This window comes from Panonychus citri, unplaced genomic scaffold (genome assembly GCF_014898815.1).
Source record: "Panonychus citri isolate SS breed McGregor unplaced genomic scaffold, ASM1489881v1 Contig00141, whole genome shotgun sequence".
Lineage (NCBI taxonomy): Eukaryota > Metazoa > Arthropoda > Arachnida > Trombidiformes > Tetranychidae > Panonychus > Panonychus citri.
In genome coordinates this window covers 2,763,926-2,784,276 of record NW_026515546.1, presented here as the reverse complement: position 1 = coordinate 2,784,276, position 20,351 = coordinate 2,763,926, and the positions used below count along the sequence as shown (strand labels likewise).

The 20,351-nt window shown below is 30.1% G+C and overlaps 2 protein-coding genes across 2 annotated transcripts; both read left to right on the top strand.

The window, feature by feature from the left end:
* The first annotated feature begins 51 nt into the window (after window positions 1-51).
* On the top strand, window positions 52-1,400 carry LOC128395821 (ferredoxin-2, mitochondrial-like). The gene is made up of 4 exons (XM_053356304.1): window positions 52-261; window positions 338-532; window positions 597-649; window positions 751-1,400. The coding sequence occupies exons 1-4, from the start codon at window positions 143-145 to the stop codon at window positions 852-854; spliced, it is 471 nt and encodes a 156-aa protein (XP_053212279.1). The 5' UTR covers window positions 52-142; the 3' UTR covers window positions 855-1,400.
* Window positions 1,401-3,065: 1,665 nt separating this feature from the next.
* Window positions 3,066-18,640, top strand: LOC128395351 (uncharacterized). Its single transcript, XM_053355762.1, has 6 exons — window positions 3,066-3,830; window positions 9,916-10,157; window positions 11,669-11,798; window positions 15,535-15,668; window positions 15,751-15,976; window positions 18,133-18,640. Exons 1-6 carry the CDS (start codon window positions 3,782-3,784, stop codon window positions 18,255-18,257), a joined length of 906 nt encoding a protein of 301 aa, XP_053211737.1. The 5' UTR covers window positions 3,066-3,781; the 3' UTR covers window positions 18,258-18,640.
* The last annotated feature ends 1,711 nt before the right edge of the window (window positions 18,641-20,351 follow it).

The following is a 20,351-nucleotide window of genomic DNA, read 5'->3' as shown; positions in this document are numbered from 1 at the left end:
GTGCCATCTTTTTAATTGGAAAAGAACTAAAGTTAAACATGTGATCGTTTTTCTGATTTGTTTTGATTTTAGAAAAACAAAAAAATTTAATTAACCTTTTCTTTGATTACTGATCGTTTTTTTTTGTTAATTCATAACAGTTATGAACTTTTGTTTATCGATTCTTCTCACATCAGTTAGTCGAAGTAGAATGAGAATAGCTTCTTATTGTTCTAGTGTAAAAAACTCTAATCTAACCAAAGTAAATAAGGAAAACGGTGGGTAAGTGTTGACATAAGAATTTAATTGTTCTGTTGCTAAGTTGATTTTCCATTTTTTTTTTCTTCAACAATTAAAGAATCCATGTAACATATATTACCAAGGAATGTGAAAGAATCACCATCAAGGGAAAACTTGGTGACAATGTTATGTATTTAGCCCATTCAAACGATATTCCAATCGAAGGAGCTTGCGAGGCTTCGTTAGCGTGTTGTACGTGCCATGTTTATGTAAATGATGAATTTTTCGATAAACTACCAACTCCAGATGAAAGGTTAGCAATTAGATTAGTTAATTAACTCATATTTTACCGAGAAAAATCTTTTATACCTTCTCAGGGAAGATGATATGTTAGATATGGCTCCGTTTCTGAAAACCAATTCTCGATTAAGTAAGTTACTTTGATTTTCCTATTTTTGTTTTAGAAAATTTGATTAACCAATAATCGATATCTGATTGATTGTTTTTCTCTTCAATTATTATCACATTTAGGTTGTCAAATTATTCTTACCGATGAATTGGATGGTATTGAAGTTACTCTTCCACCGGCTACTAGAAACTTTTACGTTGACGGGAAAAAGCCAACACCACATTAGCCTTTATGTTTAACTAATTTCTCTCAATTTAAAATACGATTCCCATTTAATCTCAATCAACAATCAACAATTTAGAGCTTTTTTTTGACACTTGATATTGAGATTAATTGATGGATCCTGAGGATTCTCAAACTCTGTCCATTGGAATCCATTCAATCCAACTCAATCCCTCAAAGAGAATGAGACAAAAAGATTCAAACAAAAATTGATGGTGGAACAAAAAATCAATCAAATCAATTAAATAATAGTCATGATTCAATTGGAAATATCAACTAGAGGATGAGAAGAAAAAAAATCTCCATCAATTTCGATTGGCTATCATATTTGACCGTCGATGTTAAATAAACCTGAACCCGGTAAAAAATTGATTCAACGAAAACAATCAACTTCAATTGATTGATAATCTAATTTGTGGTTAGAATAATTTTCTTAATCATCATGGTCGACAATGAAAGAGAATAAGAAAAATGAAAAGATACTTGGAACAAGAACGAAAAAACAAAATCAAATGAAATAAAGTTCGACTTCGAAAGTGTACAAGAAAAATATTCTAAAATTGGGAAAAGAAAAGTGGTTTACCTGTTACAGGAAGGAAGATAATGATGATAATAATAGTGAGTGATAGTAAATGGGATGCAACAGAATGAAGATAAAAGATTCTCAATGATGATGAGAAATTCGTGATTTAAAAAGTAGAAAATTTCGAAACAAAAAGTTCGCATCATTTAACCGATATAATATTTTACCCTCTCGAAGATTAACATTTCGAGTATCATCTCATGGAGAGAGAGAGAGAGAGAGATAATGATTCAGTTGATATCGAGATAACCAATGATTAAATAGAACCACAAGTGAACCATAATGATAGAAAAGTATATGATGAGAGAGAGAGAGAGAGAAATCATATCTCGAATTTTTTATTATTCGAAAAAAGGAATTTCCAATCGACAAAGACAAAGGTTATTCTTCGGAAACAATATAATCAACTGATGATATCCAATCAATTTAAAGAGCATAATAATCATAAACTATCATGATCATCTAAGGTACACACTACACACTCAGGTTGGAGTGGAAATTGTTAAGGTGGAAGATTGAAAATGATGATAAGGGAGCAAGAAAAATGGATTCAGTATATAAGGAGGTAGATAAAAAATCCCATAGACTTTTAAGAATCATTGAAATTTAATAGTCTATCAGGGGAATCATTGGTTTCAGAACTTTTTTGTTTTTAGAGAAAACAAAAATACTCAATGGTTAACAATCGGTTAACTGATAAATCACAATTCTAATCATTTGTATAATATTAAAAAAGACAAAATGTTTGGTAAATTGTGGCAACAATCAGCTGAGTGAAAAAAGTCCGATTCATTGAGATTGATTTTCTTATATCATGAAAAACAAACTGAATCAACATTAACTACAATGTAAATCAATTGTAATGATTAAACGTGAAAATTAGTGATCGGATAATATCAATAATTGATTGATTATCAGCAATAACAACAAAGTAACATTAAAAATTAACTCTTAATGATTTAATTGTAATATAAACAATTGACCAAGGAAATTAGTTATCATGATCATCATTAAATCTGATTACCATCAATAACAATATAATCACAGAAAGGTAAATATAATCATATTATGTATCTGAAAAGATGAAGAAAAAAGTTCTGAAAGGTTATTAATTCAGTTGTAACATTATGATAATCAAAAGGATAATATAACAGTGATAATAAAGGGCAACAAATATAATCGTAACATTTTTAACACGATTAACACAATCTGACATAAATACATTAACATTAACCCTCTGATAATACACCAAAGAAAAGCCAACAAGCAAATTAATACATAAATACATTTGATCATCCTCATCTTCATCCTCATCTTCATCAGCAAGTTCAACACCCAAGTCCTCCCTTGAACCACCACCATCAATACAAAAACAAAGAGGAAAAGCTGAGCTTGAAACAAAACGGAAGAAGATGAAGTTAGAGAGAGAAGAAAAAAAAGTTCCAATGATAAAGATACGAAAAGCAAAAAGATTATGATAGTAGAAGTCGAGAAAAAAGTTCTAACCCTTTTCCCCACCCATTTTGCAATATTTTCCACTCTCTCTCATGGAAAATTTTATAGAACAGGAAAAAGAGAAGAAAAAAAAACTTCTCTTCCTCATGAAAATGATGTAACAATGAACACACAGGAATCATAATATTTTTCCCATGTAACTTTCATCTCTCCCATAGACGATCATGTTTTCCCTCTCTGCGCATTTAGAATCACAATCTCTCTGTATGAAAACCTATCTTCCACTCGGAGGGTTTTTTCCCACTCTCTCTCTCTTTCTGATATATAACATCATCATTATCATCTTGATATCATCATCATCATCATCCCAAAAACTATTTCATGTTATTTAAACTCCTCCAAAGGTAAACCTCACAACCTATTAACTTACATTGTCCCAGGAAAAAAAACCCATTTGTGTCTATGGTGTTTATATGTTTACACTTTAAGTGTCATTATCATTGTATTTTGGTTAACTTCAACCTCGGTGTCAATTTCACCCTCTCTCCATGAACTCAGCTTCCTATCTGACTGTTTACTGAAATCAATTTGGTGGTTTAACTTTTCCAGTTTCAGAAAATTACAAAAAAATTGATCAACTTTTTTTTTCTCATCTCAAAAGTGTAAATTGTTCAAACGTCAACAAAAAGTTTCATTTGTTTTACTAAATTGTTGCCTAATTGTAAAACATGTTCAGTGATAATCAAGGATTAGACTCAATTGTAGTTAACTATTATGTTGATTAATCTAATCTTTAAACACTATGTGGTTAATTGTATTGTGTTAATTACTTGTTAACCAAATGGATAATTTGATTCAATTGTTGCCATCGTTTCTTAATTGTCCCAATCATCATGATTAAATCATTTTATTATTCACCAAGAGGAGCTTTTTATCTTATAGGTAATTAAACCAACAATTAACTTATTTCTTAAAACTTTATAAACTTTTTTCATGGTTAATTGTGGTGATTTCAATTGGTTTACAATTAACTTTGTCTCATTTGATTACAATTGTTGATTCCAATCATGATGAAACTATTAAATCAAAGATCAATAATCAAGTTTCAATTGTAACTCAATTTAAATTCAATTTCCTCCGGGAGTCATGATGATTTACTGAACAATTCAGCAAATGATTGAAAACACCAATAACTTAATCAGTTCAAGTCTTACAATCAACATCTTAATTGTAATGATTAATTTCAGTTTAATGCTAATTTGAAACAACAAATGATACAAATACAACTAAATAATTTAACACCATTAAGAAGATAATAAATCAACTAATCAATCAAGTAAACATAATCAAAGTAACAAATTTATTTGAAAGGTGATTAGATGTAACAATTTAGTAAATTGTCATGATAATAATTGACAACTTTGATAACCCTAATCAAAAGCGAAACATTGTCAATACATTTGATTGTTGGTGTGTTTTTAAAGTGTAAATATCAATACATTAGAAGCAGAAATGAAGTCGATAGGAGTGGATGAGGGTATAAGTTAGGATCGGAAGGTAATCTTTAAGATGATGATGATGATGATGATCGAGGTGGGAGTGGGAAGAAAAAAATTTAAGAAAAAGAAAGGAAAATAAATCATGTCTTCCCTTTGGATGACAGGAACAGACTCTTTTATATTACCACCTATGGTTTCATTCATGGTAAGAGTACAAATAAGTTACGATGATAACGAAAAGAGAGAGAGAGAGAGAGAGAGAGAGAGAGAGAGAGAGAGAGAGATGAAAAGTGAGAAGGAAAAGAAAGAGAGCATTCAAGTGATCATCATCATGGTGATTCTGTTGGTGATGATGATCATCATCTTCATCGACAGCATCCCAAGAACCTTTTGATAATGATAATCATCATATCACCTTCCTCTTCATTGATGATGGTCAATGGTCAGTGTTTCTAGATGATCGCCTTGACTCCTATTCTGACAGAGAAACGAGAGAGAGATGAAGAATTAAAATGATGATGATGATAAAATTTAGTCTCCATTTTTTTCTTTTCTTCTTTTTTTACCTTCTCACCTTCTTATCCAAAGCTCACTTCCACTTCCTTGAAACTTTTTCTTTCTATTCCATCCTCATCTTTTTCTCCCTTCTTCACAAATCCGATTTAAAGTTTATCAAAAATCTTGAGAATCACATTTTCTTCAACTCTAATCTTTTCATCTTCATCAACTCATTTGACCATTACTTTCATCTACTGATCAGGTACTGACCAACACTGACCACACCACCACCACCTCCATTTCAACCTCTTCCTACTCTACTCATAAAGAGGAAAACAATATTATCGATAACGATATCGATCAAAATTTGATTTCCAAACAAAAATCTTCACTCTGAATAAGATTAGAACTTTTTTTCTCTTCTTTGTTCTAAATTTCATAGAATGCTATTGATTAATACCATTATTATTACTTCTGAATATAAACATACATACATGAAGATAATGATGATAATCATCATCATCATGTCAGAAACATATGATTAACTTTTCTCTTTCATCACAACACACAAACAACCAAAAAAAAACGCTTCTCTTCCGGTTCCTCCCAAAAGTGTTGTATTATTATTATTTATCCTGAAGGGAAAGTGGGAATGAGAGTGATATTTATCACTCCCTGATCATTACCTTGTCATCATCATCATTATATCATCACCATATGAAATTGAATTGAAATCCAAATGATAAAACTACAAAACTGATGAATTAATATTAACACATTCATTCAAATTGATTCAATGAAATCATTTAGTTAATCACACACAAAGACTTAATTTAATTTTCTCTTTACTTAATTAACTTTAAATTGTTGCCGTGTCTCTTTCTACTTCCTTAATTGTTCAGTGTCTTAAAAATTTTACCAAAGTGTCGTAATTAAAATTTACCCAGAACTGAATTAACCAAAAACCTTAAGGCTTTTTATTCAATCTTATTTATAATAAACTAAATTAACTTTAACAAGTTGATTAAATTTAAAATGATTACTTTTCAAGGTCTTAATAATCAAAACAAATCAATTTAAATACATTATTTTTACTTGAAAACAAATTTAAGACTTAAGGCAAATTAAGTTAATTCAAACTCAATTTATTGATTAATTGTGATTAAATTATCAGAGGGAAAAAGTTTACATAGACAAACTTTTCCTACTAATCAATATAATCATGAAAACTTGTTACTTTTAATGATGAAATTGATTGGTAACAATTAAGCCTTTCCCTTCAATGGGCACTCTAATTACTAATACAATAATAACTATTGGAAAATCAGTGACAATTAAATGATTATTTTCATCAACGATTAAAGTTTATGAAAATTATTAATACAATTGGAAACCAATTGAGTTGATCACAATCAACTTTGGGAAATTGAATATAATCATCATCAGTAAATTGTTATACCCATTGAAAAGGTTTTATATCAATACTTATAAAAGGTAAACTGATTATAATGATATGGTTAACGTAATGATTAACTGATCATTATAATCACAATTGAATATGTTTTATATTGGATATCATGATGATTACAATCATTGATGATTCTAAGTCTCAAAAGCTACTTATTGCTCAAAAAATCCCACTCCCACTTAGAATCCCACCTTCCACCTTGATCCATTTACCTGTAAACTTTGTGATCTCATTTTACTTTGATATTAAGTCGAAACAATTTACATAGAAAAAAGTTTCTTATGTAAATTGTTTCCTCTAAATTTGATATTAGTTTGACAATTTCAATTCTAAATTGTTGGTTATATTTGAGCCTCCCTCCCTCTCTCTCTCTCTCTTTGATTGTGATTTAATGATTGTCAACGATTTAAATTATCTCGAGACTTAAATTGTGATTGAAAAGTTTTCCTTATGATCAGTTTTTGCGCTTAATCCTCAATGTTGTTGTTGTTGTTGTTGTTGTTGTTGGTCTGATGATTAAGTTTAATTGTTGTGAGGTTTTTTCATCATCTTTGTACCAACAAGTGAGGTAAATTGTTGATAATCAATTTTAAATTGTGATGTAAAGATGATAATATAAAATGGATCAAAACTTTGCTGGATTTCGTGATCATATTAAAGGGAAAACTTTTGATTAGATCAGAGAAAAAAAGTTTTTCCTTCTTGATAATAAGTAACTCGATTTACTTAGATGCTGCTTATTGTTACAAATTGTGATTTAATGATTATGATTTAACAACAATACGAAAACAAAAATCTAAATTGTTGCCAAAGATTAATCTTAATCCTCTTGGTGCAAGAAATGTTGATTTATCACTTTGAACACACTGGTTGAACTTTTTAAGCTTTCACACCATCATGAGAGCTCAGGATTTAGTAGCTGTTCCTTGTATTCAGAATTTGAGCTCAATATCAAATATGGAATAAAGAAAAAAAAAATATTCTACTTCTCTTTTTATATTATTCGTTTTCTTCATCTCAAGAATCGAGTCTGATTTTCATGATGCTGATCATGAAAAGGAAACAGTTCTGTAAGAATCTTTGATGATGATGACTTGAAGAAAATTTCACAGAATTTTTTGTTCTTTTTCTCTCTTCCATCATCTTCTCCTGGTTGAATTTAATTTACAGAGATTTTCTCTTATATAGATACTGACCCAGCATTCACCTCACCTTAAATCGCTCATTTCCTGTGAAACAATCAATTCAATCAATTCTTATTTCCTAAAAATCTCAAGATTCTCAACTTTTTTTCTGTTGTTGTTTATTTACTATTGGTACTTGTCTCTCTCTCTCTCTCCCTGTTTGTTTGTTCACCTCTTCCACTCACTCACCATGAGACTCCCCTGGGTAATCAGTGACAGAAAAAGAAAACACTGATTCCTGGAACCTGAAACTTTCTCTTGATTTTTTTTCCATGATAAACTGAAGGATAGAGTAACTTTTACACTAATTTCTGATTCCAAGAGCCTCTCACAGAACTGACCTAAAACTTGAATTTACACCAGAATACAAGTATTCCGTATGATGAACTTTACCTTAACCTCCCCTGTCGGATCTCAAGTATTTGATTGAATTATCATCAAAATAGATAAAGATTAGAATCAATTTAGTTCAAGTTTAGTGGTAAATTTTTTTCATTTCCGTTTGAACTGAATTTCCATGAAATCTCATGATAAATCTTCATTGTTCTGTTTAAATCTGATTTCAATTAGCTTTCCAATTGGTCAACAGAGTCACTTTTGTATCTTCATTGTTTAATACCATAGGATTTATCATCTTCCTCAGCAATCATCATCATCATCAGTGTGATATCATGATGATATCATGTTACTATTGATTGACAAATATATATTTTCATCAATAACATGACAAAATCATTTACTCACCATCATCATCATGAACACATTGATTAAAGTGCATGGTGAAACTTAATCATCTCTCTCTCTCTCTCTCTCTCTCTGATTCACTTCCTGAGTCTTTAAGAATGAAATTCAGGATGATGATGATGATAAAAGTTGAGGAAAAAAAGTTTGATGAATTTTTTTCATGGGATAACATCATGATAATAGTATCAATAACAATTGAGACGATATGTTAACCTGGTAAAAAAAGTTTCCACCAAGAGGGAAACCTTGAAAATCCCACCTTTTATTTCATTTACAAGCAACAAAATTTACACCTCAGGCTATTTTCCCTGATATTGAATCAATGAAATCATCATCATGAAAAACTTAGCAACAAACACATGATGAGATTACAAAATAAGCTAATCATATCATGAGTATAACAATATATTAACATTGAAACATTAATTGAAACTCACAAAAAGACAATCAAAGTCTCATGCCATCAATTGATTTCCATGACGAAATAATCATCTCCCACTGATAACAATTAACTAAATGACAATATAAATAATTGAAAGCTCTCAGCATGGTAAATATATCATATAAATTATGACCAAGTTACTACGAAAACAATCAAAGTTTTCAAATTAAAAGTTATCCCAATCATCTGATACTTACACTGAATAAAAAAAAATCAAGTTAATTGTTTCATGTATCATGTTGAGTCAATTTTTCAACTGATATAATGTATCAATGGATGAACTTTAACTGATTATAATCATGAAGATGATTATGATTAACATAAACTTTTCGTTATCAACTTTGGGTTTACCTCAGTCTTTGTATGTGTGTGTATGTGTCATGTAATTAAATTGTAATTGAGATTAGATTATGATGATGATTAAAATGAGTATTATCTTTCCCACCCTGCATGTAGGGTGGGAGTGGGACAGTAGTAAAGTTAGAGGCTGATTTCACATGCATGAGGAGAATCACTTAAACATGTCACCATAGACTTGAGCCTAATTATCAAATGAGTCAATGAGTTACCCTGAGTTACCATGGGCTTTGTTTTTTTTCCTGTCCTGTTATTATTATATAATCATAATTATCATGGTGATAATCAATGATTTCAATGGGGATCTTCAGTGGAGAGAGAAAATGAGTTAGATTGTGAGAGGAAATTTTCAGAATTTTCTTTTTTTCCACCAAGTTTCAATTCTGAGCTTGAAACTTTTGTCGATTTTTTTCCAAGGAGCTTAAGTTGTTAGCATCATGACTTGGGAACAATCAATCATGATGATTCAGTGAGTATGCATTATGATGAGAGTGGAAACCACTGAGAGAGAGAGAGAGAGAGAGAGAGGTTTAGTTAGATGATAATAGTTACACTGAATGAATTGATAACAGGGAGTTGACTTTATCCATGATAAGGTTAACTCATCATGGTGAAGATTATCATCATAATCATGATAGTGGATGAGGATGAAGATGATTATGATGACATCTCAATTAAAAATACACAAAAGACTCACTACTTACTCATCTTTACTCAATATAAATGCAAACCAATTAAGTCTTCAATCAGATTAATCTGGTTATTAATTTGCTTTTTGTTCAGATATTCCTTTAATCCGATTTTAACACTAATCCTTTATTTATTTTGCTTACAGATTTTATACTATTATTACTAGAAGTTAATTTATGCTCAAGTATCCGGATTACAATGTTAGATATTCCTTCACCCACCATCTTGGGTGAGGCTGTTGAGCTTACCTGTAGCTATGAACTGGACAATGATAAATTGTACTCGGTCAAATGGTACAAAGATGGAGTTGAATTTTACCGTTTTGTCCCTAACGATTGGCCTCCAGGTCAAACATTACCCATTGATGGGATCAAAGTTGATGTAAGTATTATGACTAATATACTCATCTAATAGTAAACAGTGGTCATAGTAAAGGTACAACATGAGATTTGATGATGAATCGGTTGATGAAACTGAATCAATAAACTGACAGATTAAGATGAAGATGAAAAAAAATAATAATAAAAAGAGTCACTCTAATAATGTGGAAACTGTGATGATAAAATTGATATTCTCAAGTCATCTCATGTACTACCACACCCAAACTGACCACTGTCCAACTACTAAGCTTATTATTAGATATTAACTATTATATCAAGTGTTTCTTTCAATAAGTATTATATTGTTGTTGTTATTTGACCTCGAGCTGACTGTTAACTGACCACTGGTCAAAAAAAGGTTGATAAGTTTTCATCGTTATTATCAAATGAGCCAAAAAAATTAATGGTTTTTTTCTCGGCGGTGGAAAACTTTTCACACTCTCACCTCAAAGTAACAATAAAAGTTCAGTGTTTATGATTATTCAAGAAACTTAATATGATGAATACTTTTGATTGTTTATTCACAATCATGATGATAAATTGAAAGACGATGATAATGGTGGAGATTGAACTGAGGTGGGTACATGATGATTCGCATGAGGTGAGCTGAGAAAAGTGACTTTTGAGAGGTAAATTGATGGACCAATCAGTTGATTTTCTGATGATGAAAAACTTATTCATCTTCATCTTCATCATTTTTGGTACATCTTTTTAGTGTTGGTAAAGTGAAGGTGCAATTGGGAGTGAACTGAGAGGATGGAGAGGAAAGTGGAAGGTGGGAAAGTGAGTTGTGATTAATTTCATGGTTGGGTGAGTTACTAAATCTCGTCACTCATAATAATAGGATTGGAAAAAAGGTTGTTATTATTTCATTGTATTTTATTGTATAACATTTTCATCTTGAAAAGTATGTTGGTCATCATGAGAATGACCATCATCATCCAAATAGGATCAACTTTTAAGGTGAGAGAGAAAAATAGAGAGAGTGAGACTCATGAGAGATGGAAACTGAAAGTGGGAGTGAAAGTAAAGGGAGAGAGGAAAGTAAATGAAATAAATGAATTGGTCACCACAATTTGCGGTCAACAAGGGAATCAACAGACTGATGATGATGATGATGATGATAGCAACAGGGGGATGATGAAAACGGAAGATGAAAAAATGGATGAAAAATGAACTTAAGATAAGAAGAGATAAATGTCAATTCCTTTTTTTTAGAACTTTTTTTTCTCTTCCCTGGACATTATTATCTTTCCATTGACACAATCTCACATTCTTGACACAATTTCGAATCGCTTTCAATGAAAAAATAAGAAAACAATCTAGAACTCAATCAATTACATGATTAATTTTCATCGAATCATGATGATGATAACCAGTGGCGATTCTAAAATCAAACAGAAAATTAATTGAATAAACTGAGAGTTGAAGATCCACACAATGTAAACAATGAACTTCGAACAAAATTTCAGTATCAAAATCTAATTGAACTCTTCTCTCTCTCTCTCTCTCTCTCAACGATCAACAGCCAAAGGTGTTTACCTGAAGAAAGTTGAACTTGAATCTCAGGGAACATATAAATGTGAAGTGTCCACCGAAGCTCCAGAATTTAAGACTGCAGAGCTGGAGAAAGACATGGAAGTTATCGGTAAGAATTTTTCTTCAATTCGAATTTGAAATTTCATCATTATCATAATCAACCATTTCCAACTAATTGTCTCCCTGATTATCATCAAAATGAACTCATCAGAAAAATATGAATCTCCAGATGACCAGAATGATTTGAAATAGGCGTTACCCCATGGGAGGTGATACTTGGTGTTAATTAATTTTGTCATCATCCTCATGATGATGATAAAAGATAATGAGATGAGCTAATGTTGACACTGAATCTTTACCCTTTCAGTTAATATCATGGAAACTGAATTGAACTGAATGTTCAAATGCTAATAATAATGAGAATCAAGTGTAAATCTGTCGGCATGATGATTTTCAGGTTGAATTTAATTGAATTGAATATGAGATAATTTTGATGATATTTTGAAAATAAATAATCAGACCGACAAAAAAAACAGTGTCCATGTTTTGTTGGTCAGTTTCGTGAGTTTTTATCTTGAAACTTTCAGGTAATATAAAGTTGACAGAATAACTCAAGCCTGAATCATTCAGGTAATAATATGAATGAATTCAAAACTCATGATGTAACTTTTTTTACTCTATGTCACTTTCCATGAATTTTCAGATAAGTTCACTGGGTGGGGTTCAAATGTGACACTTTTTTTTGTACTGGTCATCATGTTTATTTAAAGAAATCATATTTATCATCAATGATGATGATGATAAATATCATATGGTTGAAGTAACAGCGTATGAAAAGTTTAAATCATGAAGAAAAAAAATTACGAATTGAAACATTTTTCATTCAAGAACAAATTTCTCCTGAATAATATTAGAAATTATCATGGATGGAGTCGAATTTTTTTCTCTTCGAGTTTTCTGAAAAGTTCTGATAACAGTTCATGGGTTTTTCTTTCCAGCACTTATAACATAATATTCTGAATTGAGTTGATCATCAAAACTTTCGCTAATTTCCAACATGTTGTTATCATCATCTTCTAATCAATGGTCATTGTTTTTCATGTTTTTCTCATGAATTTCTGACTCCTCATTTTAGATGAAATTTATTTCCTTTAACTTTTACCAACAATTCAGATAAACATCTTAATTATTTATCATTAAGATTTACGATCTTATAATGGTCAGTGAATAGCTTTTAGTAGCCATGAAAAGAATAGTTAATTGTTATCATGAGGCAACATAAATAATCGTTTATCATCTGATAATCTCGTGGAATCGTAAAAAGTTCAGTTACCATTAAGTTAAAGAGAGAAACAATGAATTTCCACCTTTTTTTTCTCAAAAGAAGAACAATCAACTTTTTTTTCGAATTTTTTTTCGCCTTCTATTCCAAATTGAAAAGCTCGAGAAAATCACCCAACTTAAATTATAATATATTCTGATTCTCTGATTTTCCATCTCATTGAAAATGTTGATCTAACATTGATGACACTTCTCTTAACCTTCAAATACATGATACACCCTGAAAGTCTCAGAACTTTTTTCAGGATCAACTTTTTCTCTCTCTCTCTTATTACATCATATCAGTTGTGGTGATATTCAACTTCCAGTTAACATCGAGTTCTGATTACATGATGATGAAGCTTCATGATATCAATTATCATCAGAATTTCCTTCCTGAATCTATGGTGAATATTTCATGGTCTCTCTCTCTCTCTCTCTCTCAAATGTTTGAATCCATTTTTTTCTTCTTCACCTTTTCTCTTTGTAAATCTTTCTCCATATTAATATTTAACTTTCCTGAGAGATTCAGATAAACAAGGTGAACATAATCCATAGAAGGAGAAGAATGAAAGAGAGAGATGGAGAAAAAGTTCTGACAGATATTCAGAGTTTCTCTTTTTTATCTGAATACATCCAACATGCTAAATAATTTACACCGAATGGTTCATAATAATCATAAGTGAAATCCCACCTTATCTCCGATTACCTGTGATTCAATGATAACAATGAAAAACGAGACAATTAAGTTAGATTAAGTTCTGATTCCGATTCTTGAATTTAAATCTCAGATTAATTTGATTTTAGGTGAAAACTTAAATGCTATAACTTTTTAGAATGCAATTATTTAGGTATAAAAGTTTGATTGTTGATTAACTTGATTGTTCATTGAAATAGATCAACCTTCAAAAAGTAAATATCAATTTATTTGAAAGGTTTGGTCTCTCATCATGATCATGTATTTACATGATGACTTTCATGGTTTTGTTTTATTTAATACGAAATGAACCTTGAATTTGGAACAATCATCATCATGGTTACCTGACCATGGATCATAATGATGATTATCATGTTCTTGAACTTTAGCCCCTTCACCATGATGGTGGCAGTGGGTAAGTTTTGCATGGTCAGCGAAAAGGTTGCATGGAGGGAACAGGAAAAGTTCAGAGAGAAAAACTTATTTGTCAACCAAATTTTTACATGTAAAGTAAACATATTTTCATCATAATCTTATCATGGTTAACATGGTGAATACAAAAATATCATGTTCATGATGATTCAATGATCGTCTTCATCATAGATGTTTACTCTCTCTCTCTCTCTCTCTCTCTCTCTGGAAGGTGAAAAAAACCGCTCCGATTTTTACTCTCTCTCTCTCTCTCTCATTCATCTTTTATGTATTTTCGATGGGAGTTGAAATTTTTGTTTTTTCTTTTCCAAAAATCTTTCAAATCTCATGACAATCTCATAAATCACCCACTCTCCCTGAAACCCACCCACTTTTGGAAATCAACTTTCTTCCCTCTCTCCCTGTATAAATTTACACAGAGAAATCAATTTCCATCTTCAAATGTTACAATCTGTTAAACAATGATGAAGATCCTGGAACACGATGTTATCATGTTTACTTGTGGACAAACAACTAACATAATATTCATCGTTATTCATGATAATAGATGAACAATTTGATTAATTACAATCTTGATTATTGAAGTAATTAAATGAAATAATCATGTTAAATTGATTTTATCAATTGATTAAGATGAATTCAGAATAAGAAATCATTAATCTCAATGATGACAATTGAAATACATCAGTTGAAATCTTTAAGACTCTCATGAGGATTTACGAATCTTAATCTCAGAACTTTGTTTTTTCTCTATTCCATCTCATCTCCACCTTTACCTGCTCTCTCTCTCTCTCTCTCTCTCTCTCATGTTAAGTTCTTTTTTCTTCATCTTTTTCATGTTATTTCGATTTCTCTTGGAACTTTTTTCCACTCTAGTTTTCTCTCTCTCTCTCTCGGCGAAATCAAATCACTGTTATTCTGATACCTTTTCTTTTCAATAAACAAAATCCCAGGTAAATAGAGAAGATAAAAATGATGATGATGAAAAGTGAAATTCTAAAAAGATGAAGATGAAATCCTCAGAGACGACGTTCTGACGGAAAAACATTGAATTTCCTGAGAAGAGGAGTCAATAGTGTACATGGATAAGATCATTTTGAAGGCCATTTAATGGTCAAGAAACAAAGAGTAATGATAATGTTCATTATCATCATCATTGTGGTGAAGTGATAATGATGATGATAATGTTGATAAATTTTCTGTAACAAACAATAAGATGGTCAATGGAATCAAAGACAATGATGAAAAAATTTTCTTCTTCTCTATCAACAAAATAAACTAACTTTCATTTACCTATTTCTCCTTTTGGTTTCACTTTCTACTCTTTAACTTCCTGTTCTTGATGCTCCCAAATGACGATAATGATGATGACCACCACATGATAATGTCCATCCAGTATTACCTCAAGAAGGTCCATCCATTTCAAAGATTAAAACCCGTTTCAATTTAGATGATATTGTTTACGTTAATTGTACATCAGCCAAATCTAAACCTGCCCCAGTCCTCAAGTGGTACATCAATGATAATCCGGTAAGTGACCATTCAACTGACCAACAAGACGATTGATTTGTAATCATAAATTTCAATTACATTTCTTATTTTCCTGATCCAGGCTCCAGTTGAATATGAATATGATTATCCAACAATTAGTTATCCTGATCGCCTTGAAAGCTCAGTTAAAGGATTAAGATTCAAGGTGACAGAGTTACACTTACAGGGTGGGCTTATGAACCTCAAGTGTACCGCTGCCCTTTCCTCGGGCTATCATATCATGTCCACTTGGACGGTCACTGCCGGAGGCAAGAAGCATTTATCTCCAATAATGGGCACAAGAATACGTAAGTAATCAAATCAAAATGATGATTACGATTAACCGTTATTAACGAAAAGTAAATCCAACAATTGAGAAACAATTTGTAAATCTACAATAAAATGACAATCATAATTAAGATGATAGTAAATTAAACAACAATAATAATGATAATAACAGTTAATCATCACTACAATTAGACCATTAATCTTAAATCATTTGGCGAAAAATGAAAATCAAGTTAAAAGGTAACTTGTTAATCGGTGTGATTAACAAGATTTATTATATTATATAACACAAATAAACAAGATGATTTAAGATGATGAAGATGATTAGTTTATTATCATCAAATGTCAGTGTTAATTATATATATAAACTAAAGAGGAAGATGAAGATGAAGATGAAGATGAGGAAGACAAATATTGATAATAAATAAAAAGACTAGAGGACAATAAGTAACATTATTTGTTACTTTATTTCCGCATCTTGTTGAAGGTTTGATGCTAATATCAACCTTGTGAGATAATCTGTTCATCATCATCAGAACTTTTCATCCAGAATATAATCATGTTACGATATATTATTATTGCAAATATATGAAAGAACCATGGAGAAGAAAAATTCTTATATTGATGATTTATCTTCTCAAGATGATAATATATTATTATCTTCATGTTTTCAACGATGAAATATCATTCTAATATCATCCTTTCCTGTTCCTCTTTTTTCATCTTCATCCTTTTTCTTTGTATTGATATTTTTTTCACCATAATAATCAACACTTCCTGGAAACCGGAAGAAACTAAATCCAAAGTAACATTCAACTCGATACAATAACAAACAATGATTAAGATACTTGTTGATTTGATTGTAAATGGTTAACTAATTAGCTCGAGTTAACATTTATTGACAATTTCAATACAAAAATCAATACAATTCCTTTTGAAATAAGTTTACTAACCTTTAATTGTTGTAAGTTTAATTGTAAATCATATTAGATGTGATATAATGTATACAAGGTTTAATGATTAACTGGTTGACTGATTAATTACAATTGTAACCATTAGATTGAAACAAAATCATAATTATTATCAATCTATTTTTAGATAAAGTTTCAGGTAAAAATCAGAGAACCATAATAATCGGTAACAATTAAAGTTAATTGTGATTAAAATGGTCAGTCACATTTTTCTTGTCATGAATATAATGTTGATAATAATAGTAATCATTATAATTGACCAGCACCAGTGGTCAAAGGTGATAAAGGTAAACCATAATAATCAATTTTAATTGTTAACCAAAAAAAAAATCAAACCCAAAAAATTATTATTACATTTGTAATATTATCCAATGTATACACATTAATTAACTAATTAGTTTCAATTTTTGGTTAATTTATCGATTGAAAAATAACAATTAGAGTTGAGTATAAGTGATTAATTACTAATTAACTGACTGGAAACTAAATGTCAATGATCAACAGCTGATCAATGACTCTAATTGCTGTCAATCAATTTGTTATCATGTTGTAATAAAACAATCAGATAATCAATTGATTGGGACTTATTGTTTTTCCCGTTTCTTTTTGATTAAAAATCTTGAAACGTTTTCAGAGTTTCATGATAAATAGTATCATGGATATTATTGTGATTGTTATGGTTAAATTACATGGTCTATTACATGATCATTATGATTATCATGAAATTACCATGATTATCATAATGATTATGAAGATAAAGACAATATCAATGATGATGATAATGATTTCACTCATTTCGTGTTAACCATTTATATTGTTACATTTATATACAAAACCACTTACATGATAATAATCACAAGATTAATTCAGTCAACCGGATAAATTTTTTTACAGAATTATCAATTCAGAGCATAGGTAATATTGTCATTTCCATGATGATGATCATGATTATGAGCATTAGTATTCAGATTATCATGAAAGTTCAAGTATTTTCTCAATTTAAAAGTTTTTTTTTTCTGTTGAAAAAAAATTTTCTTTTCCATTCAAACTAATGTAGTTTCTTAATGTGAGAGGTTTTTTTTTGGCCAAAATTTTGATTCTCAACTGATTTACTAATTGTTACGATTTCCATATGATTAAAGTCTAATTGCTTGTCTAATTGTTACTAATTGCTTCTTAATTGTTTCTATTTTTTTCTTCCACAGCCAAAGTTGAATCAATACCTTCATGTGCAATTGGATCAATTGATTATAATAATATTTTGTATTCCTCAGTTTTCATCTGCCAATTAACATGGATTTTAATGATTATTAAGATTAAACAACTTTAATAAGCGACAGTAATTAAGTAAATTGTTACTTAATCAACATGAGTATCAACTAATGGCACAAAGAAAAAATTGTTTTCATTAACTATCAACAATAAAAAAAAACATCATCAATTAACAGCCAAAGGATTGAACCTTAATTTTAAATGTTAATCAGTAAATTTTTGAATTTAAATCAAGTGTTAATTGTGAAATTTTTTTGCCTGTCAATTAAAAATGATTATCATCATCATTAAGCCTTGTATTAGCATCTTTATCATGATCACCATCAGAATCATCTATCAGCTCAAAAACACAAAAAAAAATCTTAGCTCGTAATCAGCTGATTGTTCAAATCAAAATGTACAATTATAATTAATACCAACAATAAAAGCCTACAACAATAACCACTGGTCACTTTTGATGATTGACCATTTAAACCAAAGTGTCAAAGTTAATTTGATTCCAAATGATTAACCCCAGGAGATGAAGTAACAATTTTCACCGAGACTTTTAATATTATCAAATGAACTTTCAAAGTTTCAGAATAAAATTTCAGACCTCCTATTGTCCCCATGAAAAGGATATCATGAAGAAGATGATGATTATCATCATTACCATCATCATTTACATCCTAATCATCATGATTACCTTTCTTTACCTTTACTCATTAAATTCAATGACTTATTCTGTCCAATGATTTGACTGAATCAGTTTTTCCAGGGGAAACTCTGAGTTATCGGAAAAAAGAGAGGAGGAAAAAATTCCGAATGAATTTTCAACATGATGATGAGTTTATTATGATGATAACTTTTTCTTTATCATCATCCAATGATTGTTTATGCTTCATGATTTCATGGAAAGATGATCATTATCATCATCGTATTTAAAAGGATAACCAACATTATCCATTTATCAAAACCAATCGGTTCCAGATCTCATATTATCATGATTCTCATGATCATCTTCAGATGAGTATGACGATGATGATGATGATGATAAAATGCTAATGGTTGATATTGAAAAGTAAACAAGTCACCAAAGTCATAACCTTATTCAAAATGTTGTAAATCAAATGATAATATTAAAGGTAAACCGTAAATAAATTTGAATAACAATCAATGATTATTCAATCAGAAAGTAATTGTTGTTATTGCATCAATCTGATTGTTAATACAATTAGATTACAAATAACTTATTCTCAATCTTATTTGTTTATCTGATTTCACTTTCTCATTGATAAAATAACAACAATCATCATTATCTTCATCATGGGAATTACTTTCGGTCAACTAAACTGTTTCTCGTTATCATGATTATCACATGAAGGAAAATGTCCAATGTCAAGGAGGAAAAGGGTCAATATCTTGACCACAAGAAGAAAAAAAAAACTTGATTCATTTTCTACTGAGTATCTTTTAATAGAGATACACAAACATGATGATAATGATGATGATGATTATGTCAACATGGAATCGTATTAAGTATCATCATAATCAAAGAAAAACATTAGATGTGTGAAGTTACTGTTTCTGTTCAGAATTTGAGGTTTCCAGGGAGAAGAGAATAGAAGAGACAAAAAGAAGAAGAAGAAAAAGAAGAAAGTTCTTTTCTTATTCTTTATCATCTGTTCCAATTCAGGGTAAATATTAAGTCATGAGGAACGATGATGATAATGGTGAAATCGATGAGGTATTAATTGGATAAAGAAAATGTTGATCATATTCTGGCGGAAAACTAAGTTAACGTTTCCAATGGTTAACCAGAATTCATTGATGATCATCGCCAATAGATCATTTATTTTTTCACTCTCTCTCATCATCATCATTATCATCATCATCTCTCTCTCTCTCTCTCTCTCTCTTATATCATTTAGGTAAATGTATCATCTTCATTCTGTTTATCACATTAATGAAGAATCATATACAAAAGTGTTAACCCAATAGATGAAGAAGAGAAAAACTTTTTCTCTTCTCATCAATATATTAGATTTTCTCTCTCTTTCTCTTAGTTAGAACATTAATCATTTTCCCTGAAACACTAAGGGTTATGTTGATTAATTCTGAAGAGAAAATATGAATTAAATAATAGATTAAGTGTTAGAATGGGAATTAGTGT